At 47.5% G+C, this 13,215-nt stretch overlaps 1 protein-coding gene across 2 annotated transcripts in view; it reads left to right on the top strand.

Annotated features, from left to right (window-relative positions):
• Positions 1-4,510: 4,510 nt before the first annotated feature.
• BTBD16 (BTB domain containing 16) overlaps positions 4,511-13,215 on the top strand; it is a 68,198-nt gene continuing 59,493 nt past the window's right edge. The window contains exons 1-3 of one of the 2 annotated variants that reach the window (XM_025397195.1): positions 4,511-4,735; positions 8,385-8,444; positions 10,152-10,303. In XM_025397195.1, coding sequence (XP_025252980.1) covers positions 8,433-8,444; positions 10,152-10,303 — 164 coding nt within the window. In that variant the 5' untranslated portion in view covers positions 4,511-4,735; positions 8,385-8,432. The remainder of the gene's footprint in view (positions 4,736-8,384; positions 8,445-10,151; positions 10,304-13,215) is intronic. The other variant, XM_025397196.1, reaches the window with a different exon arrangement.

A 13,215-nucleotide genomic window follows, 5' to 3' on the forward strand; every position in this document is an offset into this window, starting at 1 on the left:
AGTGAATGAAGCAGCCCTGGGCCAGCTGCGTTGGCATCACCACACTCCAGAACATCTTGGAAAAGAGGATCAACAGTGGATGGAGCAGAGGAGTTGTTTGTTTTTTGGCAGATGAGAAAATTGGACGCCAGAGCCAAGGGGAGGACTTCCTCAAGGTTCCACAGCAAGTTCATGGCCAGTTCTGACCCAATCTTGTTCGTTCGTTCTTTCTTTTTGAGATAGAGTCTGGCTCTGTCACCCGGGCTGGAGTACAATGGCATGATCTCGGCTCACTACAACCTCTGCCTCCGGGGTTCAAGTGATTCTCCTGCCTCAGTCTCCTGAGTAGCTAGAATTACAGGCGCACGTCACCATGCCCAGTTAATTTTTGTATTTTTAGTAGAGACGGGGTTTCACCATGTTGGCCAGGCTGGTCTTGAACCCCTGACCTCAAGAAATCCACCGGCCTCAGTCTCCCAAAGTGCTGGGATTACCTCCACCTCCTGGGTTCAAGCGATTCTCTTGCCTCAGCCCCCTGAGTAGCTGGGATTACAGGTGCTCACCACCACACCTGGCTAATTTTGTATTTTCAGTAGAGACAGGGTTTCTCCATGTTGGTCAGGCTCGTCTCGAACTCCCGACCTCAGGCGATCTGCCCACCTCAGCCTCCCAAAGTGCTGGGATTACAGGTGTGAGCCACTGCACCCGGCCATGTTCTGTCTGTCTTTTGGCTCATGCAAGGCCTCCACTAGGGGCTGGTCTGGAGGCAGCACTCCCAGAGCAGCCTGTACCCTGGCTGGGTGCACTGGGGCTCTCAGGCACAGAATCTCCATCTTCCAGTCCCCTGAAGCTCCGGATTTTCTCTTTTCCTCAATAGAGGTGAAGGATGTGTCTAGGGTCGCACAGCTAGCCAGTCAGAACCAGGTCAGAATTGGGTGTTCTTTTCAGTGTACTCCACCACCTCTCCATATGGGTGACTGGATGGAGTGGGCTGAAATGGGCTCTCTGGCAAGGTAATGAGCTCCCCATGCCTGAGTGTGCAGGAAGAAGATGGATTTCCCTTCATAATCCCCCTGGAACTGTGACATAGGCGATTTTGGCATAATGGGGTTCCAGCTAAGGGCAGTGCTCAGCGAGGTTTGATGTCTGAGTCACTGAAGACCTTTGCTCTTCGGATTTCCAGCTCATTGGCTGCTTCATGGGCTGGGCCCAAGGGACTCATTACTGACACCACCAGGAAAGAGCTCTCAGGGAAACATGCTGGAGGCTATTTCCATTTATTTGTATTTGCTGTCTTTGACTTTGGGCAATAGCTCAGCTCCTGGGAGATCTGTGGGGGATGTATGTGTTGAGAGCTCTAGGAGTGAGCTGAAGGCCTCGGATCCTTGAGCTGGACCCTGCAGAAAGCGATGGATTCAGCCAAGGCCAGGGTTCTGCCTGGGGACTGCGGGAGCGTGGCATCCTGGGACGCTTCCCCAGAGTGGCCACTAGAGGGAGCCCGCTCTCAACTGCACCCCAGAAGTGATACCTGGAGGGCATCCCTAGGTTGGCCCATGATGGAGCAGGTGGGATATAGAGCTGGTCCAGGGTAATGTCTTTCAAACTTGTTAATTGAAATCTTACATGGGGCCCTACATTCCAGGGACAGTTAGCAGGGAAAAGTTTGGGGTGGAGGGGAAGGAGCAGTGTAGAGGGAGGAAATCTGTCTGTTTGTACACAGACTTCTGTTCAGCCTGTCTCCGCCCCCACGTTCTTGGCACTGGGCTAGGAGGGAAGCCATGGACCAGACCTGAGGGGGAGTGGAGAGCAACATGATGGTCAGGGAAGAGAGAAGGTGCGCAGCAGCTGTGTGTGCACACCCGTGCGTGGGTGCCCAGATGAGCCTCTGTCACTGCCTGGGGAGGGAGCTCAGCCTGAGGAGTGGGCTGTACCTCCAGCTGCCGCATGTCCAGCAGAAAGGGCTGGTTACCCTAGTCCCCATCTGCCTCTGCATCAAGAAGCACAGCATCCATGGTGAAACCCCGTCTCTACTAAAAATACAAAAATTAGCTGAGTGTGGTGGCAGGCGCCTGTAATCCCAGCTACTGGGGAGGCTGAGGCAGGATAAATGCTTGAACCCAGGAGGTGGAAGTTGCATTGAGCCGAGATTGCACCATTGCACTCCAGCCTGGGGGACAAGAGTGAGACTTCATCTCAAAAAAACCAAAACCAAAAACAAAAACAAAGCACAGTGTTGCCATTAACAGTCATGCACAAAAATGCAGGCGAAAACGTCTAACACTTAGCGAACAACTCAGGTTAAAGAGTAAGTACAGTAGGACCGCATTTTCAAAAATGTGTGTATACATACAAAATGTTGATGTACTATTAATGATGCTGAATTTGGTTGTGGAATCCAAATGATTTTTATTGTTAATAATTTTTGCCTCTGAATTTGTGTCTATAAATGCACTGCATTTGTAACAGGAAAATAAACTAACAACAAGTGTTTGTTTTTCAAGCCTGAGAGAGGCCCACACCTGGCTCAGGAGTGCAGCCTCTGCCTCTGGCTCCTGAGGCCCCTGCAGCAGCTGTTAGAGGCCTGCTTCCTGTCTCGTGCTGGCCCTGAGGGTCTAGGGATGGTGGGCAGACCCTGAACTGGGGCTCCTAACCCCCCTCCCCAAGACATGCCAGTGTCTTCGGCCCCTTGTCGCCTACATTATTCTCCCACCAGTTTTCTTATTGTACACGTCCCGCCCTACCTCCTGATCGCCAGAAGAGCTACACTGAGAGGTGAGCAGCAGTGGATTCCTTTGGACCCCACCTCAAATCCTGACTGCAGCACCAGCTGCTGCTGCTTCTACTAAACACCAGAAACCTGACAATCAGCTGTTTCCCCAACCAGGTGGCCGTTGCTGGGATCAGTTGTATACTACCACAAAACCTCCTGTCATCTCACTCCCAAACCCGAAATCCAGTGCACAACCAAGAGACATTGCTCTAAGCTGAAGTGCACCTCTGGAAGCTACTAGAACAGCCAAAAGATGCTCTTAACACACATGCATACATGGATGCAATTGCAAATGAGGACATAGGCAGGTGGGTACAAACACCAGGGCCGTGTTCATACCCAAACACAGAAGCAGACATACCTATGCATACATAATCACATGTGCACATGTATGCATGTGGCACTCAAGCATGTGCACAGGCAGGGTGGTGGTTACGGTCTAGTACATCCAATTACCCAATTCTAGAGATGTTTATAGAGCACTTTCTAAAGTCCAAGTTTGGTTGCTGGGCTCTGGGGATGCAGAGATGGGTAAGTCACTCACAGAACATTCCACAGTGATCAGCTTCTCTGCAAAGCAGAATACGGTGTTGGGAGGGGTAGAATCACAGGATTTGAGGGCTGAGGGGGAGATAAATTCAGGGGCACCTCCCATTTCTAGAGTATTTCATAGTTTCTAGATCACAGCCACAGGAGACAGCACAGCTACTTTCCTGTTTTACTTTAGGTTGTATGTGACCTAGGAGAGGCTGGCATCGGGTCTTATAGGCCGTACTGCCTCCGGGTTCCTGTTACTGTAACTAGGGATTTCTGTGATCCCTGGGGTGGTGGTTCAGGCCTCTGATGAACCCGTGGTGACCCATGTGGCCCTGACCCATGTGGCCTCCACCTCTCCATCCCCTAGTTCGGGTCATGGGCTTCACAGGCCACGTTGCTGAGGACACTGCAAGATTGTACTCAGGGCCGGGTGCGGTGACTCACACCTGTAATCTCAGCACTTTGGGAGGCCAAGGTGGGCGGATGAGGTGAGGAGTTCAAGACCAGCCTGGCCAACATGGTGAAACCCCGTCTCTACTAAAAATACAAAAATTAGCCTGATGTGGTGGCGGGCACCTGTCATCCTAGCTATTCACGAGGCTGAGGCAAGAGAATTGCTCGAACCCGGTGAACCTAAGAGGCGGAGGTTACAGTGAGCCAAGATCACATCACTGCACTCCAGCCTGGGTGACAGAGTGAGACTCCATCTCAAAACAAAACAAAACAAACAAACGCAAACGTCTTCACTCTGGATGCCAGCTTGAAGGCTCTTAGTCTTGTCCTTGACTTTTAGGCAGTCCTTAGCTGCCAGAGAGAGCAGCATTAAAAATCATAATCAATGAAGTACCTCATTAGGCATAGTTTTTAATAATGCAGAACCCTCAATTTTTATTGAAATATTTTTGTCAAAACCCAGAAAACACTAGAAATAGAGGACCCCAGAATGCCAGAGCTGGGAGGGATCTGAGAAGTTTCTAGTCTAATCTCCTCCTTTTACAGCTGAAGCCTGAGGATTTGGGGGTTGACTCTCACTGAGGCTCTGTCCTGGGTTGCCCCAGGAAGAACAGGAATGGAGGTACTTGGCACCCACATTGGTCTCTGAGATGCCATCACTCACATCTTCTCCTCATCAGCCAGGGCCTTGGACACAGCCCCAGCCTGAACTGAAACCCGGCCCTGGAACAGGAAGTGCTTGGAACCTTCCCTGCTGTTGCCGTGGTGCTCACAACCACCCAGGAAACAAAAGGCAAGCTCCCCCTGTCAAAGCACCTTGGCCCATAAGAAGAAAAGGGTGAGCCCCAGATGTGATGAGCACTCCCGGGCTTCAGGCTCAGAAGGTGCCCAGCCCCCGGCTCTCCTGTAACTCAGAGGCCAGTGTGATGCGAGTTCCTCCACTCAGCAAGCTCCCGCTGTGAACACGCCTGTGGTGGGCAAGAGGGCTTGAGAACGGTAAGTACGATGGGTACTTTTTGGCCACTTCAGAGACCAAGAAGGGTGTCTTAGGGACAGGTGCTGCTTAGACTTGGTCCTTCTGGTCTACTTGGCAGGGAGGGAGTTTGGGGAATCAGGAGGGGTCTGGGAGCTGAGATACCATTGTAGGTAGCTCCTGCCCACGCACAGAGACCTCGGCACAGGCTCTCAAAACACATGAAGAGGCAGGTGGCCTGGTGGGATGAAAAAAGAACACATTTCCAGGCCATTGAGATATCCCTGGATTTGAAGATCAGCTAAAAAAGTTCTTAGATATTGATCTAAGAAAGCAGGAGCTTTGGGTCGCTGAGTGCCATCCCCAGCCTCCCTCTCTCTGTAACTGAAGCGGTGCTCCGTGGGCATAGCGAGTCCTGTGTGGGGTTTATTCTGTGCTGACCAGGTCTGCTTCAGAATGGAACCCTCTTCTCTCTTCTCAGATTCCTTTAGGCCACGTTGAGGATTCGGGGGTCTATGTCTAGGGCAGTGGGAAGCTGGTGAAGGGTTTTAAGCTGAGGAGTTCATCAACCTGGCTCCTGTGAGGTAAAAGGATCAGAAAAGCATGTATGTGTTCCCTGAGGTGGGAGAAGCCTCCTCACGCAAGGTGGAAACTCAGCCATCAAGGAAAACACACATTGCTGTAAACCCAAGTGTACCTCGAAAGCTACTTGAACAGACAAAGCTGCTCTTAACACACATGCATACATGGATGCAATAGCAAATGAGGACACCGGCAGGTGGGTACAAACACCAGGGCCATGTTTGTATCCAGACACGTTTCCCTCTCTTTCTTTCCTTCCTTCCTTCCTTCTTTCTTTTCTTTTCTTTTCTTTCTTTTTTTTTTTTTTTTTCCTTGAGACAGAGTTTCACTCTTGTTGCCCAGGCTGGAGTGCAATGGTACGAGTTTGGCTCACTGCAACCTCCACCTCCCGAGTTAAAGTGATTCTCCTGCCTCAGCCTCCCAAGTAGCTGGGATTACAGGCATGCGCCACCATGCCCAGCTAATTTTGTATTTTTAGTAGAGACAAGGTTTCATCGTGTTGGTTAGGCTGGTCTTGAACTCCTGACCTCAGGTGATCCATCTGCCTCGGCCTCCCAAAGTGCTGGGATTACAGGCATGAGCCACCGGGCCTGGCCCCCAGATATGTTTTCAAATTAGAGATTGGCAAAGGAAATACACACACACACACACACACACACACACACACACACACGAGACATATTTTCATACCTAATGAAACAATTTGTTTACCATAAACAAAGTCAAAAGACAAATGATACACTTCTGCAACATGTATGACAGACACAATGTTAGTGTCCCCAGTACCTAGAGAACTCCTTAAAAAATGCTCAGGAAACTACAGTAACCCAGTAGAAAAATGCGGAAAGCCTACGATTAGGCGGTTTTCAGAAAAGAAAAATTAAAGGGCCAATAAATAGATAAAAGAATGCTCAACCCCACTGGTAGTCAGGAAAGTTCAAATTAAAATAAGAATCTGAAACCATCCGACACTCACCAGCTTGGCAAAAATAAATATGATGATAGCACCTAGTACTGCAGATGTTGTGGAAAAAACAACACTTATAAATTGGTGATAGAAATGTTAATTGCTGCAATTTTGGGGCAAATGAATTGGCAGAGGATTATCTTCTGTTTTGCTTGATCTGAGCCACTTTCCCAGAACAACAGCAGAGATCTATCTGTCTACTCATCTGCTTACAAAAAACAAACAAACAAACAAAAAACAGCAACAACAATTGAAGATACAGATGTCTGACATAACTATACCACTTGGAAGACTATTTCATAGAAATAAAAATAGTAACCCAAAGATATATATATACACACACACACACACATATATATACAGATAGAGATATAGGTAACATGTATAGATATATGCATATACACGTGTACACAAACTGCCATAATAATGTGTATGCATATTGTTTCCATTGTTCTTATTATGAGAATAAAATATAGGAAATAACCTCAATGACTTGGCAGAGGAATATTTTAATAAATAATGATGCAGTCACTGTATGAAATATTATAGGGCCAGGCACAGTGGTTCATGCCTATAATCCCAGTACTCTGGCAGGCCAAGGCAGGAGGGTTGCTTGATATCAGGAGTTCAAGACAAGTCTGGGCAATATAGATCAGTCTGGGCAACCCTGGCTCTAGAAAAATTTAAAAATTAGCCAGGTGTGGTAGCGGACGCCTATAGTCCCAGCTACTGGGGAGGCTGAAGTGGGAGGATCACTTGAGCCCAGCAGATTTGAGGCTGCAGTGAGCCTTTATCATACTACTGCACTCCAGCCTGGGCAACAGAGCAAGACCCTGTCTCAAAAATAGAAAAAGTAATCTTATGCAGCTATGTTAAATTTTTCTTTCCTGTCATTGTATTGGTTCGCTTGTTACAACAAGCATATATTATTAATACAATTAAAAAGTCCAACTAAGGCAATTAAAAGGCAAAGAAAAGCCTGTCTGCCCAAGTGGAATGGAAATTCTGTGAGGCAAGAATCATGTGCATTTTGCTCACTGCTGTCTCTCAGAAACGGCTAACACCTCTTTCCATACGGCGACTGCACAGGAAATGCTTGTTGGTGAATGGATGAACATAGCCATGACTGTGATGCAGGTGAAGTGCTGTTTGGGGAACAAAGGGGAGGTCAACTGAGGTTCTTGGTCATCAAGTGCCATGGCTTCTGCTGGTTTTACCAGCTCGCCCACTTCTTCTCTTCTCTGATGTTGCTCTGGGGAACTACCCAGTCACCAGTGCACATTTTTCTTGGGAGAATTAGTCAAGGTGTCTGCCCTCAGGGGCCAAAGAGTGGGCCCCTGAGCTAAGCCAGGCCAGCTGGGGCCTCTTGCTGAGAATCTGGATTGAACAGAACCCTGCATAGATGGACTGTGGGAGAGCCGATTCATGCTAGAGGCAGCGCCTGACAACAGCAGCCACCAACTGCTGGTGCATGCCACCCAGGCCCCTGCAGCTGCTTCCTGTTCTTTCCCAGAGTTCTCCAGTTTCCTTTTGAGTCTATGAGACCCTCCTCTCATCACCATCCTTCCAATCTATCTTAACCTCTCCCCAACTCCATAATCAAATGGGTTTCTGTTGCTTGTAACCCAACTGCCCTGATAATGTTCAGAGATAGCTGGGAAGTCCTTCCACTCGTCCTCTTTCATGACCTGTAAGCCAGGGTGACCATCAGTCTACAGGACTCCAGGGCAGCCCTGGCCTACAGTCATTGTCTAGGCCTAATCATTAATATCATCCCTTTAGTCCCCTGGTCTGAATGATCAATTATGTGATCAGCCTACTTACAGCTATCTTTCGGTCTTCCTCACTTTGGCAGAGGATTATCTTCTGTTTTGCTTGATCTGAGCCACTTTCCCAGAACAACAGCAGAGATCTATCTGTCTACTCATCTGCTTACAAAAAAGCTAACAAACAAACAAACAAAAAACAGCAACAACAAGATATTCTCTTGATTGATAAAAAACCCACATTCAAGGCTTATTCATTGTCGTTCCTGTGGCAAAATATAGATTCTTTAGGCCAATCTCCTCCATAATATTTTGAAAAGTATGGAAAATTTCACCTTTATCTCTTTTGTCTTCTAGGTTGCTTATCTTTTCTCTCCTGTGTAATTTCCACTTTCATTCACGATAATGTCGAACACGGTAAGTAGATCAGTTTCTCAAGAAGGTAGGTGATGAGAAGAAGCACTTGGTTATGGTCATTTTGACAAATTTCCACAAGGAGCTGGGTCCTGCACCACCGAGGACCTTAAGCGTTATTGGCTGACTCAGCTGGAAAGAGTGCGTCCAGGCAGCGGGCCATCCAGAGAGCAGGCTTGTGGTCTGAGCTGGCGATGTTTTACTTCTCACGTGACAGCAGCACTATATCTAGACTCAGATTCCACAGTTTTTAATCATCCACCATCTTTGAGGCACTATACTAAGGCATATTTCCCAAACTTTATTCTACTTTATACTTTTTACAACATTGGAAACAAGATGATATCCCCACAATCCCCACCACTGCCATCCTCACCATCATTGTCATGATGACCATTACTGTCACCACCACCACCCGTTATTCCCATTTTACACATGAGACCTGACAGCCTCAGAATGTTACATAACTTGCTCAAGGTCACACAACTAGAAAGTAGCAATAACAAGATTTGAACTCAGATGCTCTAGTCCGTGGCCCATGGTCTCACCACCTCTCCATTGGTGCCCTGGTTGGCTTGGGATCAATGACATCCATTCCTGTGGGTCCTTCCTGGTGCTTTTTTCCTTGCTAGGTTGCTTTGGGCCTTCAGTCTAAGGTTTACATCCATGCTGGGTATTGTCCTTCTGTTTTATGTAAATTGCTGAATTTCTCCTGGAACCTCAAGAAAATGTCTAAGTAAAAGCCCCTGCCCAAAGACTCAGCAGTTCTGCTCCTGGGTATATAACCAAAATAATAAAAAGACAGGTGTTCAAACAAAACTTGTCCATGAATACTCACAGCACACTTCACAATAGCCAAAAGGTATAAACAACCCAAGTGTTCATCAACTGATGAAGGAATAAGCAACATGTGGAAAATTTACACAATGGAATATTATTCAGCCTTAAAGAGGAATGAAGTGCCAATACATGGATGAACCTTGAAAACATTATGTTATGTGAAAGATGCCATCCACAAAAGGCCACGTATTGTGAGATTCCACTTCTGTGCAATACCCAGAACAGGTGAAAACATAAAATCAGAACATAGGGGCTAATCTTAGAAAACAGATTAGTGGTTGTCAGGGGCTGGGGACGCGGGAACAGGGAGTGACAGTTTGATAGGTATGGAATTTCTTTTGGGGGTAATGAAAATGTTCTGGAATTAGGTAGTGGTAATGGTTGTATAACATTGTAAATGTACTAAATGCCACCAAATTGTACACTGTAAAATAGATAAAATTTTATGTTTTGTATATTTTACCACCATCAAAAAAATTTCTTTGCCCAATATCTCCACAGTTTAATATCTCTCTGTATGACAAGTTAGGATAAGTACTCCAAGGACAGTACTTAAAGCATAATACTATCCCTGCTTGTGGATTCTTCAGAGAGCTACCTGCAAAAAACAGTGTTTCTCCCTGACCTCTTGCCCTCTGGCACCTCTTGTCTTAGATCCTAAATTCCAAATTACTTTGTAGCTTGAGATCCTTGGTCTATGGAATACAGCGTCTTTACCTTGAGATGTCTCGTGAGAAATATTAGCCATGTTCAAAAATTAACCAGCACTGTAAAATTTGTCTTGATTTCCTTCCTGCTGTACAATTTGGAAAATCTGGCATTTATGTGAAGTTAGAAAAAAAGATGTCTTCTCTTTCTTTGATTACCAAGCAGCACAGAGCTCGGCTGGAACGCCGGATCGCTGGCTCAACCAACCGGTGGCGTTTCCCCAAACAGCCTTTTACTGGGGACCTGCTCTCACTTTCCCAGATGTTCAAGGCTCTGAGCATAGACTTTGAGGAAGCTCTGAGGAACCCAGACAGGTAGGGAGACTTAAAGATTTGTGGGAAGGAATGGCCCATCATTCCTGGGAGGGGAGGTGCCTGATGATCGGCCCACTCTGATTGGCTGGAGTGGCTGATGACCGGGCCACTCTGATTGGCTGGAGTGGCTGTCAAGGGCACATCTGCCAGGAAGGCTCCCTCTGGAGCCGGCTTTCAGGCACCGACAGGGTCATAAGTGACTACTACCTCTGAGAATGTGGGTGGTGACAAAAGGGCAGAGAAAGATTGAATTTTTTTTTTTTTTAAACAATTTTTCTTCCTATTGGGAACTTTGAACCCAAACAGGATTCTGAGTTTATCATCCAGGAACCAACTGGTTTTTTGACAAACAAGACTTAGTTAGTCCTGGCTCAGTGTGTAGACAGCTTGTGAATGTCCATTTTCACCCAATCAACTGATCCTCTCTCAATCTCATAGTGTTCCGAGCAGCAGGCTAGACCCTCACTTCCCCATGTGATGAGTTCCTCTTGCCTCTCCTGGAAACACAGAGCTGGACCCTTGCCTTAGTCTGTTTCTGTTACTGTAAAGAAATACCTGAGGATCAGAAATTTATAAAGAAAAGAGGTTTATTTGGCTCAAGGTTCTGCAGGCTGTATAAGAAGCGTGGCGCCAGCATCTGCTCAGCTTCTGGTGAGGGCCACAGGCTGCTTGTACTCATGGCAGAAGGCAAAGAGGAGCCGAGTGTGCAGAAATCACATGGCAAGCAAGGAAGCAGGAGAGAGGAGGGGAGGTCCCAGGCTTTTGTTAACAACCAGTTCTTGTGGGAACTAAGAGAGTGAGAACTCTCACCCCTGAGGGATGGTATTAATCTATTCATGAGGGATCTGCCCTTATGACAAAAATACCTTTCATTAGGCCCCACCTCCAACATTGGGGATCAAATTTTTTTTTTTTTTTTTTTTTTTTTTTTCCTGAGACAGAGTCTCGCTCTGTCGCCCAGGCTGGAGTGCAGTGGCTGGATCTCAGCTCACTGCAAGCTCCGCCGCCCGAGTTTACGCCATTCTCCTGCCTCAGCCTCCCGAGTAGCTGGGACTACAGGCGCCCACCACCTTGCCCGGCTAGTTTTTTGTATTTTTTATTAGAGACGGGGTTTCACCATGTTAACCAGGATGGTCTCGATCTCCTGACCTCGTGATCCGCCTGTCTCGGGCTCCCAAAGTGCTGGGATTACAGGCTTGAGCCACCACGCAATTTGTACCACCCCTATTGCAGAAGGCATACCTCATTTCCCTGGTGCCGTGGACCTGGCTTGATGCCACTACCATCCCTAGGCTGGCAGCATCTGTCTTGTGAGCTCACAGCCAAATCGAAGTGAGCATGGACTGTACTCCTAGGGCAGCACCTGGCACAGAAGAACTGCCTGCTCAATCTTTGTTCAGCGAGTAGCCAAATCTTCCCTCTCTAGAGCCACTGGCCAACCCTGTTCCGTTGCTGAGTTCCTTAGTGCCAGGCCTAGGCCAGGGATGCAGGTGCTGGAGCTAGGCCTAGGAATACAGACAAAGTGACCCCAAAAGCTGATGAGAGGGTCTGGGCAGCAGGAACTAAGTCCCTAGGAGTTACTGAGCTAAACTGGAGGCAGTGGCCTGAGGGGTGGGGTGCAAAAATGGCATTTGGTGTTGGGCATTTGGACTGTTAACAGCAGTCTATCAACAGCGTTGGAATCCCCACTTCTTCACTTACTAATTCTGTGACCTTTAGTCAGTGGCTAACCCTCTTTGGGCCTCAGTTTCCTCATCTCTAAAATGGTTATATAGCACCTTCTTCAAGATGAAGAGTCATCTTGAGGATTAAATGAAGCCATCTATTGAAAATGCTTAGCACTTTTTCCGGCAAATAGTAGATGCTTAGTAAACAGAATTATTTTCTTTATTGCCTGAGCAGCATTTTAGTAATTAATCCCCGTTATTTCATCTTGGGGTGTCTCAGCTCTGTGCTCTGCCAGTCAACACCTCCTTTATTTCACTCTGCCTCCTTGCACCTTCCCCAGTTCCTTCCTCCAGCACAACAGGGGCGGAGGAACCGGTCTTCCAGGGAGAAACTTTTACACATCTGGCCCTCTGCTTTGTGATGTTGGGAAGCTGCATGTCCAGAGGCAGCAGATACTCTCAGGGGTTCTGGGCAAGTCTACAGCCATGCATCTGGTGCTCAGCTGATCCAGGATCGGTTCTGCCAGGGCACCTGGGCTCTGTTCCGTGAGCCTCTTGTCCTCCTCCTGAGACAGTGGTCTAGCCTGGGCACATGCTTATCATGGTGACAGCAGAGGGCACGAGGGTAAGCCCAGGAGTACATGTGTCTTTCAGACCTTCCACCATTTCACATCCACTAGGCCCCGTGAACTGAGGCAAGTCACGTGGCCAAACTCCCAGTCAAGGGACAGAAAACACACTCCATTTCCTTATGGAGAGAAATTTTGCAATATGGAGGTAAAAGATTTGGACAGAGGGAGGGATGAAGAATTGAAGTCCCTGGTGCAGTCTACTGAGTGTGGGAGAAACTGATGTGCTGTAATAAACCAAACGTGTCTGGGCATGGTGGCTCATACTTGTCATCCTAGTGCTTTGGGAGGCCAAGGTGGGAGGATAGCTTGAGGCCAGGAATTTGAGACCAGCCTGGGGCAACATGGTGAGACCCTGTCTTTACAAAAAATTTTAAAATTAGCCAGGACCTGTAGTCCCAGCTACTTGGGAGATTGAGGTGGGGGGATCACTTGAGCCAAGGAGATAGAGGCTGTATGAAGTGAGCTATGATTGTGCCGTTTCACTCCAGCCTGGGAGAGAGAACGAGATTTGTCTCTAAAAATAAAAAAATTAAAAAAAAAAAGAGAAAGACACACACACCCACACACCCCTTTTCTTTGTCTTCACAAGAGGAATTTCTTCCATGTGATTATG

Source organism: Theropithecus gelada, chromosome 9 (genome assembly GCF_003255815.1).
Source record: "Theropithecus gelada isolate Dixy chromosome 9, Tgel_1.0, whole genome shotgun sequence".
In the NCBI taxonomy this organism is placed as follows: domain Eukaryota; kingdom Metazoa; phylum Chordata; class Mammalia; order Primates; family Cercopithecidae; genus Theropithecus; species Theropithecus gelada.